At 40.6% G+C, this 27,219-nt stretch overlaps 1 protein-coding gene across 1 annotated transcript; it reads right to left on the reverse strand.

Moving 5' to 3' along the window:
* Positions 1-267: 267 nt before the first annotated feature.
* On the reverse strand, positions 268-27,219 carry SNX3 (sorting nexin 3). Its single transcript, XM_081941764.1, has 4 exons — positions 26,798-27,219; positions 2,950-3,045; positions 2,448-2,572; positions 268-941 (listed from the first exon to the last, which is right to left on the reverse strand). Exons 1-4 carry the CDS (start codon positions 26,957-26,959, stop codon positions 836-838), a joined length of 489 nt encoding a protein of 162 aa, XP_081797890.1. The 5' UTR covers positions 26,960-27,219; the 3' UTR covers positions 268-835.

Raw genomic sequence — 27,219 nt, forward strand, 5'->3', positions numbered from 1 at the left:
AGGGAACTCCAAAAGTCTGAATATCAATGTAGAACCGCCCATCCTATCCACCAAGTTAACTTAAGGATCTATTTGACTGTAAATTTGCATCAAAGTGAGAAGACCCATGGGATTATAGTTTCACTGAATGAAGCAATGTAATATTAAAACAGCTCATATAAACAGATGGAAGATGTATCAAACTTCCAGTATATACAACGGAATGGACATTTGGGGTAATCCAGCCCAATTGCCTCCCCATCATCACAGCAGTAAAGGCATACTAAATGCATTTCACTTTTTTATTTCAAAACAACTTTAGACAAATGATCTTAGTATACAAATCTTGATTTCTTTTTACACAATATAAAGATAGTTTCCTCATTGCTTCTCAGTACAAAGGTATTTGTTTTACCACTTAAGGATACAACCTCAGAAGTGCTTATTTTACACAAGGGGATAATGAAACAACGTTAGTCACCAAAATGTAGGTGCAATACTACTTATTTTACAGAAATATTCTAGTGTTTTAATCAAATAAAAGTGAACGTGCAACACCAGAACAGTGCAAGTTCAAGTAAGGCCAAGTCAGTAATCCTCACAAGGTCACTGCAAAGGAAGAAAAGAGGTTCAAAGTATTTAGATTTTTAAAAGCCATTTAATCAAACATCTGACAGAAGATTTACCTAAATTTCGTTAATGCCATAAAATGAATGCAAAGACCAAGCAGTGCCATTAATATACCAAAGATTTCTTGTGCCAATTGGTCTGGAGCATGCTAAAACCTTAACTACAAATCTTGGGCCATGTTAAGTTAATCACTAACATTTACGCCGGTTAAAGTGTTGTGCAGCATTCAAGCATGTCTTATTTTCGATGGTGTGTAGGTTTTATCTATTATTTCATCTTGCAAGAACATATGAAGACAACGTTCATTCTGAGCCAAAGGATGACCTGCAACTCTGAAAATTAAAAATTAAAAGGTTAGTCTTCCAGGGGTACTGTAATAATAATCCCAACATGCTTTTAATTTGTCAGCAATTGGCTTCTAAGCATTTTTCAAAAGCCTAAAATTTTGCATTCTAGTTCTCTATCTTAATTAGGTAAGATTTTTACTTGAATTTTATTCCGCTAGTTGTTACCAACTACAAGGGTCTGTGCTAATCTTCGTTTCAAGGCCATTGAGTCAATGCTGTCTGAAGACATTTCCGTGGTTATGTGGCCAGCATGATATCATGGAATGCTGTTACCTTCCCACCTGCACCTGTTTATCTACATGTATTTGCATGCTTTCAAACTGCTAGGTTGGCAAGAGCTGGAGCAAAGACGGGAACTCACCCCATCATGTGGCTCTCAGGACTGCTGGCTTTCCAGCTGACAAGCCCAGTGTCTTAACGACTGAGCCACCATGCAGTCTCCTATCTTAATTAAGGAGGTGAAATTTCCTACAAAGTACCAGTGAACAGGCCCACTGACCACTTATGTGATGGGATAAACAGAAAACAGACATAAATCCAGTAAAAGTCAATTTAACACTCTCCCTAAATTCCAGTGTATTTAAAAATACTGATTTTGATGAAGTGCCTTGTTCATAATTCTGCAAAATTGCACTACACTCCCTTGGCAGTTTTTAAGCTATCATATCTAATAGAAGTTTGCCTCTTTTGAATTCACATAAGGCACTAAGAATAAATTTCTGAGATGGCAATATCAAATAGGGTGAGGTACAATGGGGCAACCATGGCTTATTTAACCAACATTATTGTCTAGGTTTATCAAAGAGAATTTGGCTGCATCAAGAATGATTTCCTTCAGCAATGAACTGCCAAAACAAAAATGTTGCTGTTTAATTACAGGCAGTAGGAAAAAGAAGTTCTTGATAAATGCACAGCACAAACCATCACATTTCCAAGTTAGAAGGTTTATAGGGATCTTTTCTGAAGGCCAAATTAGCACACATGTATCTTTAATATCCTCTAGATTCAAGCATACCAATCTGTACTGGGGATCATACTTGCAGTCAGAAATTATAACCAAATTGTTTGTTCGATGATGAGCGCACTTATCTCCCCCAGCCTTATTTGTATGATGCTATCTTTACATGCTGCAATCTAAGCAATTTGCATACATTAAGAAACAAAACCCAGGTCACTACAAATTCTTCAATTTTTGCAGCAAGCATGTTAAGTGGGCTGCCTACTGTTCAGCTTGGATATTGAAACTGCTTCGCAGTTCAACCTGGAAAGTGGTTCAGAAGTCTTTAATAATGTAAACTGAGCTTCTCTTTATATTAGCACAAGCTCCACTGGTCTTGAAAAGACTTAACAGGTCACTGTTAGATGTCAGTAGGTGTAACATATAATCTACAGGGTTGTTAACACCATTGCTAGGAACTCAGTCCGGTGCAACAGCATATTGTTCATTACTGAAGTTTCTGTGCAACACAAGAAATAGAATATCCCACTTACTTGTTTATGAATTGTTCAAGCCCCAGCTTCCTCTCTTCTATAAAGGAATCATCAAATATCCCATCATCTCCTCTGAAAGGCAATTGGCGAAGAAAGGCTTTTCCGGGTAAAGGAGGTACAACCACCTAAAAACAGTTGGCATTTTCAATTCTAACTCTGTTATGCTAAAAATTAAAGCATCGTCAACATTACCATTGCCACCATCATTATCGCTGCTGCACAAAGAGCTCTGAAAATTCTCTAAGCACTGTAGAAAAAATTCAGATTCATTCCCTTCCTTAGGAATGTGGCACCAAGATGATTTAGGGTGAAAATACATAATGTTCCTAGCTTAAACACAGCTGTTAGGAGGCAAGATGGCTTATAGTGTACGTGCTCTAATTATAAAGAAACACCAGAATAAGTTGGCAATCCTCCCTGCCATCAAAGCATGGAAATTCACAGTGCAAAAGTTTGCACTGCTAAATTAGCATCAAGCATCAAGAAAACTTTGTTGCCTCACCTTACTTTCTCTTTCTAGCTCACTTCGAAGCCACTCAAAATCACTGTATCGTCTCCTGACGCAAGACTCCTTCAATTTGAAGATCGGAAGATTTGTCTGAAAGAAAGAAGACCCATCACTCTCCATTCACTTGACTCAGTTAGCCACTTTAAGAAGCATGTGGACTTCAACTTCTAGAATGCTGGTTGGAGAATCCAGATTGTTGAAGCCCACACTTTGTCAAGTGGCCAAATGATTTGTTCAGAATCATTCAGCTATGACATCTGAGGGCTTAGCAATGATGAAACAACGGGTGTTTATCCAGATATTACACTTCAAATGGATTCCTCAGGTTAGATGAGCAAACTGAAAGTAATAAATTAATGCAATTGTGTGGACCTAGAATGGCGTTAGAGTATCCTTTTAATGGCTGTCCATCAAATATAAAACAGTCCATCTTTCCTAGGCATTCAAAACATTTTGGAGCAAATCCTCCCAAGGAGTTGTGCAACAAATAAGACTAAAAAGCACAAAGATACCATCACATTTTATACAATGATCCTAATACAATTTTAGTTTAATTGAAGGACCAAGAAATGGAGGCAAGCATTTAGGATAGAAGTGGCCATCCAAACGCTATTGAATTTCAGCTCCTGTTCACAGTGGTCAGTAAAGTAAATGTTGAATGGTAACAGTTCTTGCGATTCAGGTCTTCCAAGTGTTTAAGACTTTATGCTGCCCACTCTGTTTATTTGGCCCCTTAAGAAGAAAGCATGTCTTCCTAGGATCAGTTGTCCCAAATTTATTTTCCTACTCTCAGAAACTCTGCTTTACTTGGAATAAGTTCCTGGTTGCTTGCTCTGTGCAGCGTCGCCAGCTGCATTAGGGAGGGCTCATACATGAGATGAAATAACAGGATGACAGCAAAGTTTCCTTGAGATGATATGAGCCCCGAATGTGTTCTGGAGCCTGCTTTTATTAAGTCAGAAGGCATTCAAAAAGTTTCCGTTATACATCGTGTTATTACATGATTGGTTACCTGCTTGTGGCAGGGCAGAACTAAACAGGTTAGCATACAGCCATATAATTGGTTAAAGCTTTCCATAGGATGTGGTTTTTTCTCTCCTGTCCGGAGTTCTCTGGACAGGCTCTGTGGTTAGCATTTCTTGCATAAACAGCAGGTGTTGAAGCATAGCAAAGGATGTGGTTTTCAATGTCGTAAGGCTACCTTGTCAGGTTGTCTTTATTTAATGTGAAGCAAAATTATTTGACCATTGCAAAAGATCCCAACATCTCCTCCTTTCTTTTTTTATTTCAATGGAAAGGCTGTGGCAGTTGGAGCCGGAGTGTGGCCCAGGCCCCTCCGGGCCCGAGATTCACTATCACTCACTGACCACTGGATACAAGGTCAAGTCCTCCGACTCAGCCTGTATCGTTGACCTTACCCTGATGTTTTTTTGAGGAGATGTTTTTATGGTTTGCAAAGTGAGCTAAAGGATTGACTCATCCTCTTCACTCACGATGAAATTATTTGACACCTCATCCTGAGGTATGGGTTGGTAGGTCCCTCTGCTTTCGAGGTCCCAGAGGGTATTCTGGGATTGCAACAGCATGGTCTGCAATGAATCTATTCTAGATGTGATAAATGTAGAAAAGCAATTAAATAAGCATGGGCCAATTGTGCACGCTAATACAAGCAAAATTAATGGTCCTATAAGAGCACTTAGCAAAGTGTTGAGCCAAGGGGAAAGGTTATACCAGTTTCCAAACCATCCTTGTTGATCTTCCCTCTCCTTTTTTCGTTTATTCAGGCCTTCTCTGAGTTTTGTCATAGAGTCCTGCACTATGCCAGAGTGGTCTGCATAAAAACAACATTCTTCCCTTAAGGCCACACATAACCATAAAAACAACATTCTTCCCTTAAGGCCATACATAACCCCCCCTTCTTTTTTAAAAAAATAAATCGAGTCCTCTTCTGTTTTGCAAAACCACTTCTGAGAGGGAGGTTAAAGATTGTCATGTTAGGCAAAGTATTGTTAGGAATACAGTCATGTGGATGTAACTTGGGATGGAATTGGCAGACATGGCGATCCGGAATTCACAAGGTGTAGCCTGGGAGTATAAAGTCACACATCAATGGTTGCAGACTCAGGAGACGGGGAGGCTGGCAGCGGAGATGGGTGGGGTGCTGGTGCAAAGTAAGGCCGGATACAGCGACCAGGAACCCACAAGACTTTGTCAGGCAGTTGGACTGCTGCGTAGCCTCTTCCCCAGGTGATGAGATCAGCGGGCCCTCTCCAGGCAGGATCTGGGAGTTGGCGATACCAAACCTGAGGGCGGGGGAGAGAGAGGGAGGGGGAAGAAAAATGCCTTGTGGCAGCAGAGGAGGCAGGAGTGCCAGTCAAGTTTAAAAAATTCAAGGAAAATAAGCATAAGTTCAAAATGTTTTGCACCGTTGGGAGGTTAGGGAGGTTTTTCCCTTTTTTGTCAATGTGTCTGTCTAATGCATGTTTTAAGGTTTGGTTAGCCCTTTCAACCAAGGCTTGACCTTGGCTGTTATAGGGAATGCCAAACTTATGAGTGATTCCCCATTTTGAACAAAAGTCAGCAAAGGCACTGCTGGTATAAGCAGGGCCATTGTCAGTTTTGAGTTCATTTGGACGTCCCAGCGATGCAAAGGTATGAATACAATGAGTAATAACATGCTTGGTGGATTCACCTCTTTGGGGTGAAGCCATGATGAACCCAGAAAAAGTATCAATAGATACGTGAATATACTTCCATGGGGAAAAGGAAGGATATTGGGTAACATCCATTTGCCAAATTTGACAACATTCAGTTCCTCTGGGATTGACACCCATAGGAATGGAATGAGACTGTTTACTACAAGTAGGACATTGTTGTAAAATTGCTGAGGCTTCGGCAGCAGTGATTCCAAATTGTCTAATGAGAGCCTTTTTGTTTTGATGAAAGTATGAATGACTTTCCCAAGGAGTGGGAGAGGTAAGAGGAAAGACAATTGTGGACACAGAAGCAGCAGTGGCAGCTGCATCAGCACGATCATTGCCTTCCTGGATGATGCCAGGAAAAGGTTGATGACTTCTAATGTGAGAAACATGAAATTGATTTGACCTAGTATTGATAAAAGATTGTAAAGCTAAAAATAATGACATCAAAGAAGATTCAATAGAGGGAGATAAATAAGACATGTAGACGGAAGAAATAACTTAGAAAACATACAAACTATCTACTATAAGATTAAAGGGTTGATGTTGAAAGTGTTGAAAGGCCAATAAGGAAGCAGCTAATTCAGATCGTTGAGCAGAAGTTTGTTCAGATGTGGTTTTAATTATCCATTCACCATCCTGTTGCCAAGTGCATGCACCAAACTGCTTGCTGCCATCAGCAAAGACAGTGACTGCATTAGCAAGGGGAACAGGTGAGTAGGGGGAGGACCACTGAAAAGGTACAGTTTTTGGTTTGGAGCTTCTTTGTAGATTGTTCCTGTTTGCACCGCCCCCAAGGGCGTGGCACTAAGCCTTGAAATGACCAGGTTTCCCACAATTAAAACAATTTCCAGTAGGGCGGGAAGAAGCAGATGAAGAAGAAGCAGAGGAAGAAGAAGCAGGAAACGCGCCATGTTGTTGCAACACAGCAGCAAGAGCCCCCATCTTGTGGTCAGTTGTACCCACGATGCAACAAGCCTAAAGGAAATTAGCTAAAGTAACCCTGGGACGATTTGCTATAGGTTGAAGAACCTTTTGACAATCCCTATTAGTATTTTCATAAGCCAATTTCAGAGAAAGTTCCTCATTATCAATTTGTCTTTCTAGATTTCCTTGTAAACTGAGCTGGATTCAAACAAAAATGTTATTCACTCTCTCTGACTACATATTGTAATTTCTAAGTCATCTCTGTAAGAATTCCTAATAGGGCAGCAACTAGCGCTGCCGACAGACAAACAAACAACAGACCAACAAACAATTAAACAAACAAACGGGACATCTGTTAAACGTACAAGGTGCGCGCAAACATAAAAACATAAGAGAAAAAAAAACAGCTTCAAAAATAAAACAAACAATCTAAATAAAATAATTTGAGTCAATTTTAAAATTTTCCAAAAAGCAAAGTTGAATTAAAACTTCAGATGCAGGCATCAGATATCACCCTTTACCCCGCCTTTCTCGGCTGGCAGGAAGAGAAAAGAAAAAAAATGGTGAAAAGAACACAGCCCCCCTCCTCCTGCCTTCTCACCAGGGGCAAAGAGGGGGGTGAGAGGAAGGGAAAAAATTTGTTTTTAAAACGACAGGCTCCCTTTTCCTAGGAATACAGGGAGAAAAAAGCTTCTCGCCATTCATCCAAAACTCCTCTTTTAGCAAAACAACTCACTCTGCTTTTTAACCATACATTTCAAGCATCCAATACTGACTACATACACACTCATTCACACCTATAGTTACATTTCTTTTGCAATAAATCAGTCATTAAATTTATTTCAATGAACTAGCTTACCCCCAAAGCAGTGAAAACTCAGGCAGTAGTTTTAATCACAAAAGTGAAATAGGGCCCTTAACGACTACTGTCTGTGTCAGACTGCTTCAAGGCGAAAGCACATCCATTTTGATGGCCAGCAAAATTAATTAATTAAATCACATTAATTTTACACACTATCATTATAGATGCAAAGAACAATAAGTCAAAGGAAATTGAATGCACAGCGGGGGAGGATGCAAAAGCAAAAGTCAGGAAAGGGAAAGCGAGAGTTGTATTTTTTCCGAGGACACATAAATCATTTTTGTACTAGGGTTTTGATCCCTGATGAAAGAGAGGGCGAGATGTTACAGACATGCCCCTCCTTGGATTTTTACACTCTCTTTTAAAATAACGCTTTTCTTGAGGTTTCCTGTCTTGTAATAAAGCACAAGCCATTGCAGAATCGTACGGGGGAGGTACAGCACCATCTGGCATAAAAGGTGAATTAGGATCATATTTATGATGAACAACTAAACATTCCATAATTAAGCGCCACATAGTCAAAATTTAAATAGGTGCTCTAGGAAATTGATGAAAATATTCCCCCAATTTGGTCCATATAGAGATTTTTAAAGTCCCTTTCTCAGGGTAAAATGGAAATTTTTGCCAAATGTAAGTTAACAAATTCCTAATCTCCTTTTTTTTTTATTCGTGGTAATTTTTTACCACTTAGAGAGGTGATCTTAGAAGTAGCATCGATTAATTCCCCCAATTCCTTCAAATGACCTATTTGAGGTTGGGAAAACTTTCCACCCATAACTCACGAGATCCTGTCGTCTTTCAGACGGACGATGCGCGGCCTTCCTCAGCGATGAGAATGGGCAGTTCGATCTAACGGCTTCTTCACAAAGAAATCACGTCGGGGTCACCATAATGCAGCGTCGCCAGCTGCATTAGGGAGGGCTCATACATGAGATGAAATAACAGGATGACAGCAAAGTTTCCTTGAGATGATATGAGCCCCGAATGTGTTCTGGAGCCTGCTTTTATTAAGTCAGAAGGCATTCAAAAAGTTTCCGTTATACATCGTGTTATTACATGATTGGTTACCTGCTTGTGGCAGGGCAGAACTAAACAGGTTAGCATACAGCCATATAATTGGTTAAAGCTTTCCATAGGATGTGGTTTTTTCTCTCCTGTCCGGAGTTCTCTGGACAGGCTCTGTGGTTAGCATTTCTTGCATAAACAGCAGGTGTTGAAGCATAGCAAAGGATGTGGTTTTCAATGTCGTAAGGCTACCTTGTCAGGTTGTCTTTATTTAATGTGAAGCAAAATTATTTGACCATTGCAAAAGATCCCAACAGCTCTGACGTTAACGTTCAACAGTATATTCAGGAAAAATATTATCTGCATTATTGAAATAACAGCTCAAATATTCAAGTAGTTTTTCCATGTGGATATTAAAAATATAGAAGACAAGATGGAATCTTCAAGCACCCTACATGACAATGACTCTAGGGTAGGGCAACAGATTGTCAGTACTATCTTCTGAAATCAATCCTATAGAAAGCCATCATGCCTACCAGGCTTCATAGGGATAAAGAGTCGATACAGTACTCAAAACTACCCAAGGGTTCAGGAATATTGCCAAAGTTACATTGTCTTAATCCAATTTTCTAGCATTATGTACAAGATTGTGAAGACTGGTGTTGGACCAGGAGCAGGGAGATGCAAATTCCAGGTCAACTTCAGCCTCGGAGGCTCATTGGGCAACTACAATGACACAGTATGCGGGGGGGGGGATAGGAGGAAGGAGTATTATCTACGTTGTCTTGAGTTCCTGTATAAAAGGTAAGATATACTGTATTTTTCAGACTATAAGACGCACCATGATTTTGAATAGGTAAATTAAAAAAAAAAGATTTTACACTCTGCAGGCCTCCCAAACCCTCTGCATGCCTCGGGTTTTGCAAAAAAAGGGCGGGCATGCAGAGCTTTGGGAGGCTTGTAGAATGCTCCGGGGGGGGGCAAAAATTGCCCTCCCCAGCCCTCAGGAGCACTTTGCAAGCCTCCCAAACCCTCTGCATGCCCATTTTTGCAAAGGGGGCAGTTTTCGGTAGGCCAAAAATGCTGTATTCAGTGTATAAGATGCACCCAGATTTTCACCCTCTTTTTTGAGGGAAAAAGGTGCATCTTATACTCCGAAAAATACGGTAAACCTGATAAAATAGCCAAATTTGAAAAGATATAAATAATTCTTCACATTCCTTTGGCTGAGAGGCCACCATTTCCTCGAATGCTAGGACAAAGATGGCACAAGGATGGACTATCAGCTTCTCTTGTAGTAGAAGCTAATAAGAGTATTTTACCACATAGCCAATTTTCTCTAGAAGGTTAACAGAGAGCTGCATTCAAATCCCTGCTTCCGGTGATTTTTTGACCAAAATTACACAGCGTGTTTAGATTTAAAATGAAAAACCCTTTCAAGTTACTCAAGAAAACCAAAAAGAACTTTAAAGATCCATCAATCATACATGTGCCCAATATTAAAGCTGAAAAAACAGTACTATATATACTTGCTACCTAGAACAATGGAAATGTATGAAAATGAATTAAAATACTTTCTAATTTTCTACCTCCAGCCAAATGCATGGCTAATGAGAAGGCTTATAAAAAAGTCTGCTAAGCAATGTTTCAGGAGAAAAGCCCATGTTATCATATACAGCAACATCTGTATGTACAAGGCATGTAAGTTGAAACCCAAGGCAAGTTTGGAAGGCACCTGCATTTTCCCAGCTGACTACAACACGATTTATTGTACTCCTGCATTACAAGAAATAGAACCTTAAGAAGTTCCTTTATAGTAAAAGTCATACTTGCTTTTGTGAAACTACTTTCACCCCAGTTAGGAAGCACCACTATACAGTTCCTTTGGAGTTCAAGGGAAAGTTCCCAGAGATGAAAAACAATGGATTACTCCGCTCTGATTTCACCTTTTGGCTTATTAACAGAGTTCAACTCTCCAAAATAAGTCATTATAAGTGTGTAAAGCCTGTACAGTTTTATGTTTTCTGCAGGTGAGATTTTACCTTTAACATTCCATTTGCTCGGGTTACCTAATCCTTCTTGTTAACTGCTCTTTTATTCAGCAAGTTAAGATTAAACCCTGAAAGGAGCGCCTCAGAAATTCTTATTTCTTGATGCGGAAGCATATAAAAGTTAATCTCTAAGCAAGATATAAAGGCTTAATGGTACAATGCTAAAGAAAAAAAATGGAATTGGAACTTGCACCTCTCCTTTTTTCTTGAACTCCCAAAACAATCACAATTATTCTCTACTGCATCTGACTTTTTTGCTATTTCAAAATAATTTACTTCTGAAATACAAGCTGCTTCACATTAGTTTCTTGGAGAGGCAAAGGTGTGAAAGTCTCTGAACTCTAAAGGGAGAGGGAGAGGGGGACAGAGGGAGGGAGAGGGAAAGCGAGAGGGGGTGGGGCTTAACATTTTAAATTTATGTCTACCAGACTGTAAATTAATCTAAACTTATTACTAGTTTATTATAGAACCAGTAGAATTTGTTTTAACTATATTTCTCAATTAGGTATTTAATTATCTTTGTTTTGCATCTAATTCTGCTTTATTGGAGCCCTCAATCAGTATTACTGGGGAGGAAGGGAATTAAGATGAATTGTATTAATCCAATAATAATTTTTATAGCATTTTAAAATCCAGTGTGAAAACCATGGGAAGTGGAAATATAGAACCGAGCAGTTAAAATGGTAAAATTCAGGAGTCTGATAGATAGATACCATCAAATATCTGTCAAATGGTGTTGCTTACATAGTTGACAGGAACCTTAAAGGGGATATAAATATCCTACTATATACAGGGTTATGCTCTGTTTGCATGACTAAATTATGTTTATTTTTGGAGCCTAGTTTTGAATTTGTTATTCCAATAACTATATTTGGCTCCATCGCTTTCTTTGTTTCCTATAAAAACAGGTTACTGAGAGGAATCTCAATTCTAGATCTTCAAAAAGATCTAGAATCTAAAACTCCAGATCCAGCAATGGTAAATATCCAATAACATATGTTTAATACAGATAAAGTGCCAAGAAATAATCTGAGGATTTACTTACTATTTTAAGAGTAGTTTAAACCCTTTAACATAACTTTTTAAAATGAAAGGGTCAAATGCTTATCTACACTCAATTTTTTTCCATTGGCATTTCTCAACATAGAATGGAATGGAGTGGAATGGAATGCAATACAATAGAATAGTTGGAAGGGACCATGGAAGTCTTCTAGCCCAATCCCCTGCTTAGGCAGGAAACCCTATACTTGGGATGGCAAACCTGTGGCACGCGGAGCTATTTGTCAGGGCACGTGAAGCATTGCCCTGTCAGCTGGCCAGCGCATATGCACATGCTGGCCAGCTGAGTTCAGCCTTTTTTAAAGCCATTTTTCGCCCTCCCCAGGCTCCAGAGGATTTATAGGAGCCTGGGGAGGGCGAAAAGACCCTCCCCGCCCCCGGAGGCTTCAGGAGCTTCCCTGAAGCCTCCAGAGCACAAAAAACCGGCCCTATGGGCAAACTGGAAGTTTGGGAATGGACTTCCGGTTTGCTTGTAGGGTCATTTTTAGTCCTCCGGAGGCTTCAGGGAAGCCTCCTGAAGGTCCCTGAAGCCTCCGGAGGACTTAAACCGATCCTCCGAGCAAACTGGAAGTGAACTGAAGGTCCCTAAAGCCTCCGAAGGGCCTCCGGGGGGGGGAGGCTGTTCTTGCCCTCCCCAGGCTCCTATAAAGCCTCTGGAGCCTGGGGAGGGCGAAAAAAGCATGGAAAAATGGGTGGGAGCGCCTCTCATGCCGCATGCACACTGGGGGGGGGGGGGTTTGCATGTTGCATTATGGGTGTGACACACCCACGCATGACCCCCCTCTGTGTACCCCCCTTATGGCACGCGAGTCAAAAAAGGTTCGCCATCGCTGCCCTATACCATTTCAGACAAATGGTCTCTTCTTTAAAAATTCCAGTGTTGGAGCATTTACAACCTCTGGAGGCACGTTGTTCCACTGATACTATGTACAGTATCACCCAACTTACTTCTCCAAATGAGGAGGTAGTTTTTCAAAAGCTGGATTGAATTTTGAAATTCTTTATTTCAGTGACCAACATGGAGAGAAACAGGCCAGAAAGTTTAAAAACTTAAATATTATAATTATGCTTCTAAGTAGTTTTTGAAAAGGAACCAGTTTAGCTGTTATATTTTTGTTTCTTCCCTTCATTTTCATGTTGCTGCGAATGGGAATGGATGTGACTGGCTCAGCTGCCAGTGCCAAAACAAGCTGACTTGTGGGCCTATCACTGTGGCCTGGCTACTTTCTTTCAAGAGCTTGACTGAAGGATCTCCTGGAACCAAATAAAGCTATGCAGTTTGCCAGTCTGTTTTCCATCCACACAAAACATCTATCAGCCTTCTAAAATGAGCCCACAAACATACACAATCTGCCAAAAGATTACTCCTGCTGGCCACACAACAGAAAATCCCATCCTTCTGAGGATGACATAGAAACATAGGCTGCTGGTTCTTTGGTCAAATAACAAAAATATCCTAGTAAGTAGACTGGCAGAACAATCTATCATTCTTCTGTCAATCCGCTCCTTGACCAGAGCCAAGAGCATCTCTGAAAGATGGCGCAAACCTTTCCTCCAATGACCTCTTCTTCCTTAGATGGCCACCAGAGTTATTATGCAAGTTGTTAATAAAAGGCTGGGATAATTAAACCTTGAACTCTGGACTGGAAAAGACACAAAAAATGTTAATGTATAACACCCAGAGAACCCCTAGGAATGTGTTTCTTTCATACTTAATTTAATTATCTGAATCTCCCTAAGTTTATTTTTAAATCAATCACATAAGCACCTGACTTTTTGAGGGACTCCGCAAGTAACATAACCCCAAATGCAATGTTTTGACAAGAGGCCCAAACACCAATGAACCAGGAAGATGATGGGATTGTCAATTAAGATACTGATTTACAAAAGCAGAATGGGAAAAGGTCCAGAGTCAGGAAAATTATAGTGATCTATATAGCACTCAGGCTACTGCTGTACCAAAGAAAAGAATCTGATATGCCACTTGTATTGTGTAGACTTCTCATTTTACTTTACAGAAAAACTGTTCTCCTTTTGGGAAATTTCTTGAAGACTATAGCACACCTGCAAGTAAAACTCCCCCCCCCCCCGCCCTCCCCAATAAGTCTCGTTGAACAAAGACACTGTTACCATAGCACCAATTTGAAGAATAGACTATGGTAAAATTCTATGGGCAACTCAACTGCCAGCAGAAAGTAGATACTCCTAATAACTCACAAAATACCCCAAGAACCTTGTAAAGTCATGCTATTAGGGAAAGAAAATATATAGAACAATCAAAACAGCACATTTGGGGAAACACTACAGGGACAAATTATGAAGCAGGTATATTAATGTTCTTTTACTGCCTCCTGCTGGTTAATTCCTTTTGGTTAATACTATTGGGATACACTACAAACGTCAGCAATTTTCTGAAGAAATGAAATTGGATCTTCAGTGTTTATTTTAAGTATGAGAAGAGACAAAAACGCCTTAAGCATTTTTATTAATTCTGTCCTTTTCAAGAAACAAGAGCGGTACAGAGGACGGAATGAAAAAGACAGGAAGTCACGGTATAACCATTTGTAGAAACAAGCACCGAAGATTCTTAATTCCCAAAGCAACCTTACCTCCCAAGAGTCTGCATGAACAGGCACGTTTCTTAATAGTTGCCTAACCACAGTTTATGGACTAAGCAATCTTTTCCCAGGAGGGAATGCCATAATCAGATAGTGACAGCAAGAACCACGCTATCAAGTATGGATGGATAGATAGAATTTTTTTTGCCTAGATTCATGACTTTTCACATTTCTGTGCTAAATTTAATTCTATTTGTTTTCACCTATTGTTCAAGCTTGTTTAGCTCTTTATTATTTTTTCTCTTTCAGCCACCACACTTAGCTTTGATCATTTGCAAATCTGATCGGCATTCCCTCATCAATATTATTTATAAATATGTTGAACAGAACTGCTGGGTTCTGAACAGATCCCTGTGATGTTCACTTCATTTGGGATGTTTTTCCAAGTAGATTTGATGCCATTTAGAACTATCCTTTAAATATGATATTTGACCTACGGTGGATCTATCCAATGGTTAAGCTGTCAAATCCATATTTGATCATTTTGCTAATAAGGATACTGTGTGAGACACTGTCCACAGCATTTTCCTGACCAACCAGGCTAATATCTCCATCTAAAAAGGAGATCAAGTTAGACTGACATGGCTTGATCATCATAAATCCATGTTGGGGTTTAGGTTAGTCGAATGTCTGTACATTAATATCAACATTCAGATTTGGGTATAGGAATTTACAAGCAGCAAATACAGTATTTTATGGTTGCTAGATGAATCAAATTAATTTCCCTACTTTGTTGCTGTTTCCAGAACATCTTCAATATAGAAGGCACTGCAGTAATTCAGTAGAGCATTTATCAGGACACAGGTAACTGAAACCAGACTATCTTCATGCAAGGAAAATCTAAGCCTAGCTACCCAGCTGAAACTGGACGTAAGTGGCCTCAATTGTTAGGTATACTTATTCCTGTAGTGACAGATCTGTTCAGAAGAAAGATATGTGATCATTCTCTCTGTAAGAGCACTATTTCATGTAGCATACAGTATTTCTCCAATTCCCAAATCCAATAACCATTTCCTCCGGATTAGATTTCAATTATACACACCATAAGTTTCTACTACTATGTGATTGAGTCTTCTCCTTTAAGGTATGATTTCATTAGGAGTTGGTCATATGAAGAGATGTTAAAAGCCAGCCTCTATTTTTCTTAGTCAGGAGCTACTGCCACAAGATTATTTAAGGAACGACAAAAGGTAAGTATACCCACCTCATCTGGAGATACGTAAAAACGCCGCCAGCACTTTGGCGCTGCATTTGCTTGGTTCTACATTTCGGTTCTCCATCATTTTAGTCCAGTTGGATTCTGTTTCCCATTATTGATCTAACTGTACATGGCCAGAAATACCCTCTCACTATCTAATCGTATTTCTCCTTTCCATCACCAATTGAAGAAGGTTCCTAATGAGACTAATTCCAAGCAGGAGAGTGTACGTAATAATCAAATCAGTTAATAAAAGCCATCATCTCCCCTACACCCCCTTTTTTGTAGGAGAAAGACCATTGGTTTACCTGAAGGGTCCTTTTCTGTGCACCGCAGGAGAGTCCAAGCAATGGGTTAAATCAGTCTGGTTGCCCTGGGACTTATAGTTCTTGACAAAGGGCGATGGTGAAGACCAAGTAGCTGCCCTGCAGATGTCATCAATGGATGGCTCTTATGATGTCACTGCCTGATGGGTCTTATGGCAGGCCTTCTCCGATTTTTTGTTCTCCGCCTTAAGGCCATCTAACAGGTCAGCAGGGAGGACCGAGTTAGAATGAGGGCCGCTATAGGAGGGTCCACGGATGGCAGGACCAGGATGTCTTCCAGTGCGGGCTCAACTGAGTAGTTTCTTGTCTCCGCCACTGGGCGCAGCCAGGGAACCAGTTCGGGCCCATTGCTGCTTAATGACCTCCATAAAGAGATCGGGAACCGGAACTAGCTCTTGTTGGGGTGCCTGAACATTAAACATGCTAGCATTGGGGTTGGCCGGGGCAGAATCTGAAGAGTCCTGCCCGGCCTTAGGTTTAGTACCCACTTGGGTGGTGTTCTTAGCCTTGTGCAAGATGGATTTGAATAAGCTAGGCTTAAAGAGTACCAAGAAGGCAGGGGCATCTGGAGGAAGGTCCTCATCCTCCAAAAGCTCCTGTTCCTCCTGATCCGGGTCCTCCAAAGCGGAAGCCTCACTGAGCGCTGTGGATTCCAGCGAAGGGTGATGGACCCGTCTGGCAGTGGGGGGTGCCTCCTGTGTGGGCTGAGAGGTACTGGGAACAGTGGGCACTTGGTCACGTCTCTGCATGCCTTCAGCTATGCCCTGAGAGATAGCACGGGCAACAACCGCCTGCATGTGGGTGGATAACTCAGGTTCCTGAGCTAAACCAGTGTCTGGCTCAATGGGGTTCCTGGAAGGAGGACCTTGTCAGGCGGGGGTGGAGTCAGCAGGCCCCTCCCAAGATTAGATTCCACGGGAGCGGGTCCTGACTCAGAAACCCATGAAGGAGTAGGAGAACCCGGTTCTGCCAGCGACCTATCAGGGGAGAAGTCCTGGGACTCCACTTCCTCATCAATCACTGACAGGTGATTCCCCCCTTGGGAGTGGTAGAATGACTGGCTCAACAGGAGGGATAGGCTGAGGGGACTCCCTCGCCTGGCGCTGGGCCTTCTTGAACTGTTATCGAGGGCCCGCTGCCGCCTCTCTGCATCACTGGTCACCGCCGCAGAAGGGGCCTTATAGGGATGACTGTCCTGGCTGGCCACCCTGCCCTTCCTTGCCCCTATGCCCTCGCCTGCAGAGGTTCCCTTGCTAGGGGCCTGAGAGGGGCCTGGTCTACTGTCAGGGGAGTCAGATGGGCCAGGGTGCTCCATGGCCTGGTGGCACAATCTTCAGGTGAGAAGGCCAATACAGGTGGAGAGCAGGAGATGGTGGAGACTCTGGTGGCTGCTGCTGGATCAGATGCAGGCAGGAATTGTGGAACAAGGAAACAGCTCGTGGAAAAATTCAGAGGAGTAAACTGGAACTCTGCCAATGAGTCCAATGGATCCAGCCACTCAAACAGGAGGTGAGAAGCTGGAAAAGCAACTAAGGCTGCAAGACCAGGCAGATAAGGCAGAGAGAAGCAGTAGATAAAATGTGTTTGAGGCCCTCCCTGTGCCAGTGTATGACCACCAGGTGGCCAAGACACCAGCACCACTTGAGGACACGTTGTGGGTGATAGTGACCCAGCCGGAGACCCGAAACAGGGAGAGATGACCACTCTGTGTCTATCTGCTGAAGCGTGGCTGAGCGGAAAGACAATGGAAAAAAGGGCGCGAATTTCGAGGCTCTCCAAAATGGCCACCGCTCCGGTGTGAGGGAGAAGGAGGAGATAAGGATAGCGGCTGCGCGATTTAAAACGGCCGCACACCTCTCCGCGGCAGGCTGCGCCCTCCAAAAGGGTGAAAAAATGGAAGAAACAACTGAAATTAAACTGTCAGTAGCTGCCGGAAGCCTCGCCGCCCCTGCTGCGTTTTAAAGCAATTACGGCAGCTCTCCGCTGCCATCCAAACCGCGGCGCGGCAAGCGGAGCACCCACCACCACCATGCCTACCTCCAAGTCTCGAGGAGAAGATAAACGACGTGAAGAAACAAATTAAACTATACTAGTTAGGGGGGAAAAAAGGAAAAGCACACTATAAGGAAAAGGGGAAAAAAAGACAACAAACTGGAAGGAGAGTTCAAGCCTAGGATAAATCAAGCTGGAGCTCACAAAAAACGAGTCCTGAACGGGCAGACTGAGGAAAAATTCTGATGCCAAGCAACACCAGGAGGCGGGGCCAAGGAAAAAGATTCCTCAATCCCAGGGCAACCAGACTGATTTAACCCGTTGCTTGGACTCTCCAAGTGGTGCACAGGAAAAATGGGCATAACCACTGTCATCAATTCAAGCCTAGTCAGTTGCTGGTCTGTGTTACATATCCTCAGCAGATGTGATTATGAATAATCACATAAACAGAAGATGAAACAGCCATGGTTCAGGGACAATCACCTAGCAGCAATTATTTGTGCTTCAAACTTTAGAGCTCAATTTGGAGATTAACAACTAGAATGATGAGAAGAACTTAATTTTCCAACTTCTCAATTGTAGGCTAGTCTTTTACTATTACCGATGACAGTAGATGAATGTACACAGATTGGGCCAGATTGGTCTAGTGATTAAAACGCCAGGCTAGACGCAGGAGACTGTGAGTTCAAGTCCCATGTTAGCATGAAAGCAGCTGGGTGACCTGATATGTGAAGTGAGTTGTGAGAGTGACTGGCCTAAGGTCACTCTCTCTCAACCCAACACACCTCACAGGGTTGGTGCTGTGGAGAAAACAGGAGGAGGAAGGTGTGAAAGACATGGTCGCTGCCTTGAGTTATTTGTCAAAATAATAAAGGTGGGATACAAAGAAAGAAAATCTCAGCTATTAATGCATTCACTTTTAAGAACAGATCTCAGATTCAAATAGAATGAAATCACCTCAGAATTAAGGAACTTCTTTTTGCCTAGATTGCTAACCATGCTAAGTTTCTACATAGCTGGAAAGCCCAAAAAATGGAGGTTGATGAAGCTCAATTTGACAGGAAACTTGGCCACATACAATCTTAATGTTTGCCCATGAACTTTAATATGAGTAACTGTCCCAAAGGTGGTTTTTCAAGAGGCAACTGGACTTTCTGGTTTTTCTTTGAAGACATTTTACTTCTCATCCAAGAAGCTTCTTCAGCTCTGACTGGATGGTGGGGAATGGAAGGATTTATACTCCTTGAGGACAGGTGGACATTTGCATTCTTTTTAGAGAGCCGTTGAAGCCACTTAGAGTTTTATCTGTGTCCTCAAGGTCACCTGAATAGTGCAAAAGGATGTGGAGCCTTTTTGGAACTCTTGAAAGGACTGTGTTGTAGATTGGAGATGGATCATGTTATATCCCTTCAGAGAGGGCTGTTCAATTTTGTCCAACTGCCTGAAAGGGTTGGATGGTGGGAAATACCATAAAGTCCAGTTGCCTCTTCAAAAAGCACCTTTGGGACATGAGTGAGAATCTTCATAGGCATGATTAACTGTCATTTTCTTCTAATTTATTAATAACAGCTTAACAACCTCAATTTGTTGGAATTAAATAAATAGTAATTCAAATCATTCTTATGGTAGCCTTCATTATTTGTCTTTGATTTTATATGCTAGAACTGGAAATACAGAAATAGAGTAAGGTGACATTCAGTCAAATATAGACTTGCAGTGCAATCTGATCTTTTTTTTTATACCAATGAGTGAGATAAACTGTAATCATTTGCGTTTATGAATATGTGCATTTCTAGAAACTAGAAAAGTTGCATAGCTTTAAAAAAATATTTTGTAGAGAGCTGGGGAACAGCTTTAGATGATCTATACTCCAAAAACCTGCCTTCAATATCTATGGAATGTAGAGCCAATTTCAATGGATTGTTGGGATCTGAAATGCTCTAAAACATTCTGCCATTTTTAATTTTGAGATGGTAGAATACAAAGGAAATATTTCTTTTTATTTATTTATTGTTGCTTTAAACTAATAACAGAAAAAGAGAAAAAACATAGGGAACAACACACAAAATATATAAATTATTAAAAGACAACATGTGTATGCGTGTACACACACTCTATGTATTAATAATTATATATAGAATTTTAATTGTTTACTACTGTAAGACTGTTAATTAGCAAATGTCACCACTTTTCCATTAGTTACCCCAAAGTTTTCAAAGAACAGGAACTGTCTTGATAGAAAGGGATTTTTTTAAAAAAAAATGATGACCTTGTTTAAAGGAGAATTCCATTAGAAAGCAAGCCATAGCTTTTTTATCACAACAGAAACCCAAAGCAATCATGAAGTATTATTTTAGTTGTCACCTGCTATTTACTTTGTTTCAGCTCTTCTCTATTTCAGCTAAAAATTCTAAAGTACAAGTGGAGTGCACTGCTAATTTCTTTATCTCCCCAAGACTCCTTAAAACAAGAAGCCAAAAGGGTAAGAGGAGCATATGTATTCAGATAGAGTACTAAATCAACTTATCAATGAAGATATTTTGGATGGCATATTAAGATGGGAACTACTTTTTTAAACATTTGAGCATTAAAGAATAAATCCATTTCCTTTATATTAAAGTTAATATACGTGAAGTGGTAAATATAATACCTAATAGCTTTTGAGTATCTAATCTGAGCCTTGCTAAGAAAGGCAGGTTCCATTAGAAGTTTCAATGATAACTTTTAGTTAAGTGAAGGAAAGATATCTGACCTTGTCTTTTGTGAAAGACACCTACCCAAGCTGTCTGCAGATTCATACCCTTGATACTAGTTATTTTCACAAAGCTTCCCAAGCTCTCAGAAATCAAGTGTACAAATTAATTTTAGCCTTGGGATTCTGAGATACTTGTAACCCAACAAGTTGTAATCATAGATGACATCAAATGCTATTTGCTCCCAAAAAGAAGAGGCATCATCTAAACTGAAGAGTATATAAGCAAGATGGGAACAAACAAAATTGTCCAGTAGAAATTAACACAGTATGATCCTCATACTCTAGAACCAAACTATCTAATAATCAATCATTATTTTTACATTATCACTAGGATATATACATTCTGATACCCAGTGACTCTTAACAGCAAGGTATCTATGACTTTAACATACCATTTGTTGAGGTAGATGTTAAAAACCCTTGAATTACAATGAAATGAACTTCCACATTCTATTTCTTAGTCTTTACAAGTCTTGCAAAATAACATGATCCCATGTTTCCTTGCTGAGATTTTATCCACTTGTGCTCTATTTTTCCACTTGCTTTTGTTACACAGTGATCAACAAAACATTGAAAATATCACAAAGAAAATATCAAAAACCTGCAAATTCAAAAAGTGAAGAAAATGGGAGTACACACAGACATCATTTTTATATAAAACCCAACATTTAAAACAGTCATATTTAATATTTCTATTAAAAAAGGTATTTGTACAACTGGAAGTAATTTACAAGTAGTCTTCACCAACCAAAATTTGGGACTTGCAACTGTCACTAAGCAATGTAGTCATAAAGTGAAACATTTCATGATATCCCAACATATGCTGTGGTCATTAAGCAAATCACCCACAATAATTAAAGACCAATTGCCACTTGCAACTTCTTGCCAGCTTCCCCATGGATTTTGCTCATCGGAAGCCCACTGTAAAAGTCACAAACATCAATCATGTGACCATGGGACAATGCGACCATCGTAAATGTGTCCCCAATGCACAATTACATGACTATGGGGATGCTGCTATGGCCACAACTTTAAAGACTACTTGGAAATCTCCTTCCACAACATCGTAACTTCAAATGGTCATATATTTATATAATATTTCTAAACCATCCATTTTTCTCAAAAAATAATATCGGTCTTAATTGTTAATAAACCCATCTTTAACTGAAGAATTCTTCAAGTCTCATGATAGCTGTGCTAATTTTTCAATCTAATTTTTTATTTATTTTTATTACCTCTCATGCTTTTAAATATCACTATGTTGACTTTTGCAGAATCTAAGATTTCAATGAAGCAATTCACATAGTCCATCTACAGTACAGGGAGTTCTCAAATTAATGACAGGCTACTTAAGAACCTCAAAATGATAGACCCCCCCAAAAAAGATACATACAACCCAGTTCTGAAGTCCCCCTCCCCATGGTCATGGGACTGCATTTCAGACGCTCATCAACCAGCCCATATTTACAGTGCCCCACAGTCACATGATGGCAATCTATGACGTTTTTGCCCAAAACTGGCATTTACCATATTTTTGGAGTATAAGACGCACCAAGATTTTGAAGAGGCAAATTTTTTAAAAAAAAGTTTTTGCACTCTGCAGACCTCCCAAAAACGGCCTGTTTTTTGTGAAAACAGGCCTGGTTTTTTTTTTCAAAAAAAGGACATGAATAGCCTTTAAGAGGCTTGTAGAGTGCTCCTGGGGGGTGCCCCCCCAAATGAGCAAAAAAGGCCCATTTTCCACAAAAACGGGCCCATTTTTTGTCAGAAAAAAGGGCATGCATAGCCTTTAGGAGGCTTATACAGTGCTCCTGGAGGCGGGGGAGCGGGGGCAAAATTGAGCAAAAAATGGCTTGTTTTTTGCTCCTTTCTGCCCTCCCCAGCCCCCAGGAGCACTCTGAAAGCCTCCTAAAGGCCATGCATGGCCATTTTGGTAAAGGGGGAGGGGTTTCAGGAGGCACAAAATGCTGTATAAGACACACCCAGATTTTCAGCCTCTTTTTTGAGGGGAAAAAGTGTGTCTTATACGCTGAAAAATATGGTACTTGTTTTGGGTAAAAATGCTCCACATCAATCAATGAGTCCACTCAATGACCATGGGTTCACTTTATGACTATAGTGATTTACTTAATGACACTGCAAAAGAAAGGTCATAAAATTTGGTCAGTCATGTGATGATCCACTTTATGACCATTACGACTTATGATCAAATGATGAGCAAATTCCATTACAGTTGTAAATCAAGGACTACCTGTTGCAATTTACTGGTGCGATACTCAGGACTGTTCCTTTTGAAAGTTGCATTTGTTCTTATTAATCATGTCAGACTTAGTAATAGTAGCAATCCAGGCCATATTGTACAGGTATTGGCAGCTGGCACTGATCCGTCAGATCGAATTAACAGTTGGAATGCTTAATTTATCATTCATATAAATAGCACTTATGAACTGGAACACAGTTCCTGCAACATTGTTCCCAAAGTATTTCCTGAAAGTAATACAATAACTTTTGATTGGCTAATATCCTTTGAAGAAATTGAACAATTTCATTTATTGGATTAGTTTAAGCTCAAAGAATTTACAAGTACAAAGAACTTACAAGCTCCTAGAACAAGTACAACCAAATATCACAGTGGCAGTGTTTAAGAAGAAAGCACGGCAAGGTGGCTTCATCGTAAGTTGCCATCTCGGTATTTCCTCATGTACAATTATAAAAATGCTGGGTTGCCTTAGAACAAAATATAGTTTTAGTCCACCTCCTCCAATATTGCCTACTCAGCCTAAAGCAATTCTTTCAAGTTGTTAAGACACAGTTTTTTCTAACTACATCATCCTTGTTTATTTACAACCTCTATAGGTAGTCCTTGACTTATGACAGTTGAGCCCACATTTTTGTTGCTAAGCAAGACCATTGAGTTGCACCCCATTTTAACACCTTTTTCCCACAAGCAACTCATTTCAGTTGTTAAGTGAATCGTGTGGTTGTTAAGTGAAACAGGCTCCCCCCCCCCATTAACTTTGCTTGTTGGAAACCAGTTGGGAAGGTTGCAAATGGCATGTCCCAAGACAGTGCAAATATCACAAATACATGCCAGTTGCCAAGTGCTCCAATTTTGATCACAAGACCATGGGGATGCTGCAATAGTCATGAGTGTGAAAAATGATCATAAGTCACTTTTTTTAGAGCTGTTGTAACTTTGATGAGACACTAAATGAAACGTAACTATTGAGGAATAAAAGTTGAGGAATACCTAGATATAGGTGTCCCTCTTTTAACCAACTCTGGGTGGCTCTCAAAAGTTCAAATAGCGTATTAAAACAAAAAATTAAATATGTGAAAAACAAAAACATGGTGCCAGGTTAAATATGTAATCACTTTATCTTATCCTAACACTTGGAAGTAAAGTCAGATCTGTGTTTTTCAGAAAGCTAAGAAAAGCAGAGACCTTCAGGGGGAAGGCTGTTCCATAGAGCAGGGGCTACCACACAAAGATCCCATAAGATAGCAATATTTAAGGTGACTAGAAGTATGCCCACCCTATCTGATCTAGTAGGATAGTAGCATAGGTAGATGTCCTTAGGGCAGCGATGATGAATTTGTGATATGCATGTCAAAGGTGACATGCCACACATCAACACTTCACAGCTTTAAAAACCAGTGACTAGCATCTTGAATTGCACCTGGAAAGAAACTGGAAGCCATTGCAGTCCACATTTCAGAGTATTACATGGGCAAACCTAGGGACCCCATTATTGTGTGCACTGCTGCATTCTAGACCAGTTGAAGTTTCCAAGTGGTCTTCAAGGGCAGCCCCATGTAGAGCTCATTGCAGAAATCCAAACAGAAAGTGAGCAAGGCATTAGTAACTCTGAGCCAGGCATCCTGGTCCAAGAAAGGGCACAACTGGAGCACTAAATGAATCTGTGCAAAGCCCCTTCCCTCCAAGCAGAGTTATCACTGCTCGAGGGTCCCCAAACTGCACACCAGCTCAGTCCAGGGAAGTGCCACTCTGTTCAGAGTCAAAGATTACCCTGTCTCAGCTGATATAGCATTATCCACCACGTATGTTCTAAGTACACACATTAATCTTCTTTATCCAGGCACATACAGAGATAAGATATATTCCAAGTTCTTTCTAACTTCAGGAAACAATAAGCACACCAGTCAACAGATTTAGTTTATGTTACCATCTTCAACTTTTCTAGAAATGTGTGCGTACAAAAGATCAGGGATCAATGCCAGCCGTATTTGCTTTGTATCAAACTTCCAATAAAGGCAAACATCTAAAATGTGTTTATTTTATGATAATTGAAGGAACTGTACAAATCTCCATGATTGCATATGGCTTGTTAAAATATTTGTTGTTTAAATGTATAATCTAGAGCTTTTGTCTTTAGGAGGTGAAGGACAGAACAAGTTATCAAAACAAGTTACTAACATATTTAAGAAGCAGTCTGTATGATTCAAGCGTAGGTCCTTATTTGTATTTCTTTGAAGACATAAATCCTCCATACCAAGAGTGAGTTGACACACTCTTTTAAACCAAGTAGCCTTGAAATTATCTCTTCATGATCATGGAGATAAGATGAATGTGAGGTATCCGCAACAGAATACATTCTCTTGATTAGTCTTTAACTTACAAAAATGCAGGCAGTTGAGCAAAGAAGAGATAGTCATTAGGACAATATACATCATTAACAAAGTCAAACCAGGCTTCCTTTTGTGGTACAAAAGGAACTATGGACACACTAGAGTGAAATAACAAACCTAAGTTTCTCTGTTCAGAGGCAAGTTGGACAAGTTATGATGTCAGGTAGTCAAACAACAGATAAACCACTATAAAAGTTTCCTTATAGGCATTCAGGGAACATTTTACTGGCCATTTTTCTAACAAAATAACTTTTTTCTTGTCAAATGACTAGGAAATTTATATTCCTTTTTTATATAATGATCTAGAATCAGAAATTTGCCTGATAATTTTCCAATGATGCTGAAGGCCCTGAAAATTTGAGAACCCAAGAAAAAAACAGGAAAAGGGAAGCACAGGTACTTTCTGCTTTTCCAATGGAAAATTTGAAAGATTTTAGAGTATACTGAAAAGCTTCCTATATTTTCTTTTTTGAATGAGAGAAACATATTATTCAGTGAAGTGAAACAAAGATTATTGAAAGACTGCCATCAAATAGCAATACATTACTAAAGCATTGGATGGTTTTACTGTTTTATAAACATAGTTATAATGTAACACACTCCTTAATGTTGTCTGCATTACCCTTTTTAATACAAAGGTGTATTATTGTAATACGTACTAATATTTGCAATTTCACTCTTAGAAAATTGTATTTGAAATCATTTACAATTGTATCCTCTTTCTGAGTAAATACACAGGATTCCTTAATACAGGATGGATATATTTGAGAATGTTACATACAAATAGGAGTAAAAGTTACAATGCAGACATGTAAATTTGTGATAGGTTTTCTGTTCTTTTTTTCTTAGAGAACAAATTCAAACTTCCTGGAAAGATAATCTCCTACAGAGAGTGACTTAAACACAGAAGTACTGTATCAGAAAGGGTGCAAACCACACAGAAGTGGGAGAAATCAGCTGAGGTTCTACTTTGCATAATTCTTATGCCAGATCAGCACATGGCTACAGCACAGACAAATGCAAAGCCAAAGCAAACTACATTTTGGGCAGAAGAGATAACAAACATAGAACTATTCGGTTTTGTGTTTTTTAAAAAATTTCAAGTATTTGAAAAGTTCACCAATAACTGGGATCTTGACTTAGCTTTAAGAATCTTTCTTGCTCCATGTGGGTTTTATCTAATTCATTTTGCATGGTAGAGTAGGCACTGAGTTAAAAGCTACTCATCAAGCAGGATTCAAGACTGTATTACTTTAAGCACATTAAACTGTGTGCAATAAACAAGGAATCTCTCTTAGCCTAAAATAAAGCATGCCAAGGTGTGATAATAGGAGAGCAATCCATTGGGGACCTAGATGCCGAGGGAGGCATCTTATCTACAAACCTTGCCTGAAAGTGCTGGGCCCATAAAAGCCACTCCTAACCACCCTTCTTGTGGGGAGGCAGAAGGACAGGAAAATGAGAGAGAGAGAGTAAGGCGAACCCTTCAGTGGGAATATTCCCCAGGAAAGGCGTGTACTATTGACAGTACAAGGAGGGGGATGAATAACGGGCCCTACTACACCCCCTGCAAACCCAAATCGATACCCCAAGCTCGAAAAGCCAGACGTTAGTCGGCCCCGCCAATAAAAAAACTCAGCCCCGTCTCGTCCTCTCTCTCTCCAGCCCTCCAAGGCAGCCGCCTCGCTGAGATCTCTCACCTTGACTCTGACCTCGTAGGTGGTAAAGCGCCCCCGCCCAACCCCCACCGTCTGGGGGTTGCTAACGTCGATCTCTAAGAAGTTGCTCGGGGGCCCGTAAGCGTCGTTGAGGTTCTGCGGCTTGGTTATCAGGCGCCTGGTGTCCGCCACGGTATCAGCCATTTCTCTCGCCCTCCTGTCTTCGGCGTCTGTCCAGTCGGGCGTAGCGGAGCCTCGCCGAGACAAGCCGCCGCCGCCGCCGCCAAAAGAGAGACCAGGGCGGGGTCCAGGGCCGAGGGAAGGGACAGGAGGTCGCTCGGCCGCCGGAACGCAACCGCCCACCCTCTCCCGCCTTCTTATTTACGGGCGACCTCCCGCCGCGACGCCCCCGCGACACGCTCTGGCCCAGCCGCCGCCCGCGCACGGGGGTGGTGGTGGTGGTG

This window comes from Natrix helvetica (genome assembly GCF_964273705.1).
Source record: "Natrix helvetica genome assembly, chromosome: 2".
Taxonomy (NCBI): Eukaryota; Metazoa; Chordata; class Lepidosauria; order Squamata; family Natricidae; genus Natrix; species Natrix helvetica.

What these genes read in the sequence shown, in the direction of transcription:
- SNX3 (XM_081941764.1), bottom strand. Translation starts at nt 26,959, where the DNA reads ATGGCTGATACCGTGGCGGACACCAGGCGCCTGATAACCAAGCCGCAG. An exon ending in CCTACGAGGTCAGAGTCAAG is followed by an intron (nt 3,046 to 26,797) that starts GTGAGAGATCTC and finishes TCTTTCTTTCAG; the next exon opens with ACAAATCTTCCGATCTTCAA. An exon ending in CTTGAACAATTCATAAACAA is followed by an intron (nt 942 to 2,447) that starts GTAAGTGGGATA and finishes TTTAATTTTCAG; the next exon opens with AGTTGCAGGTCATCCTTTGG.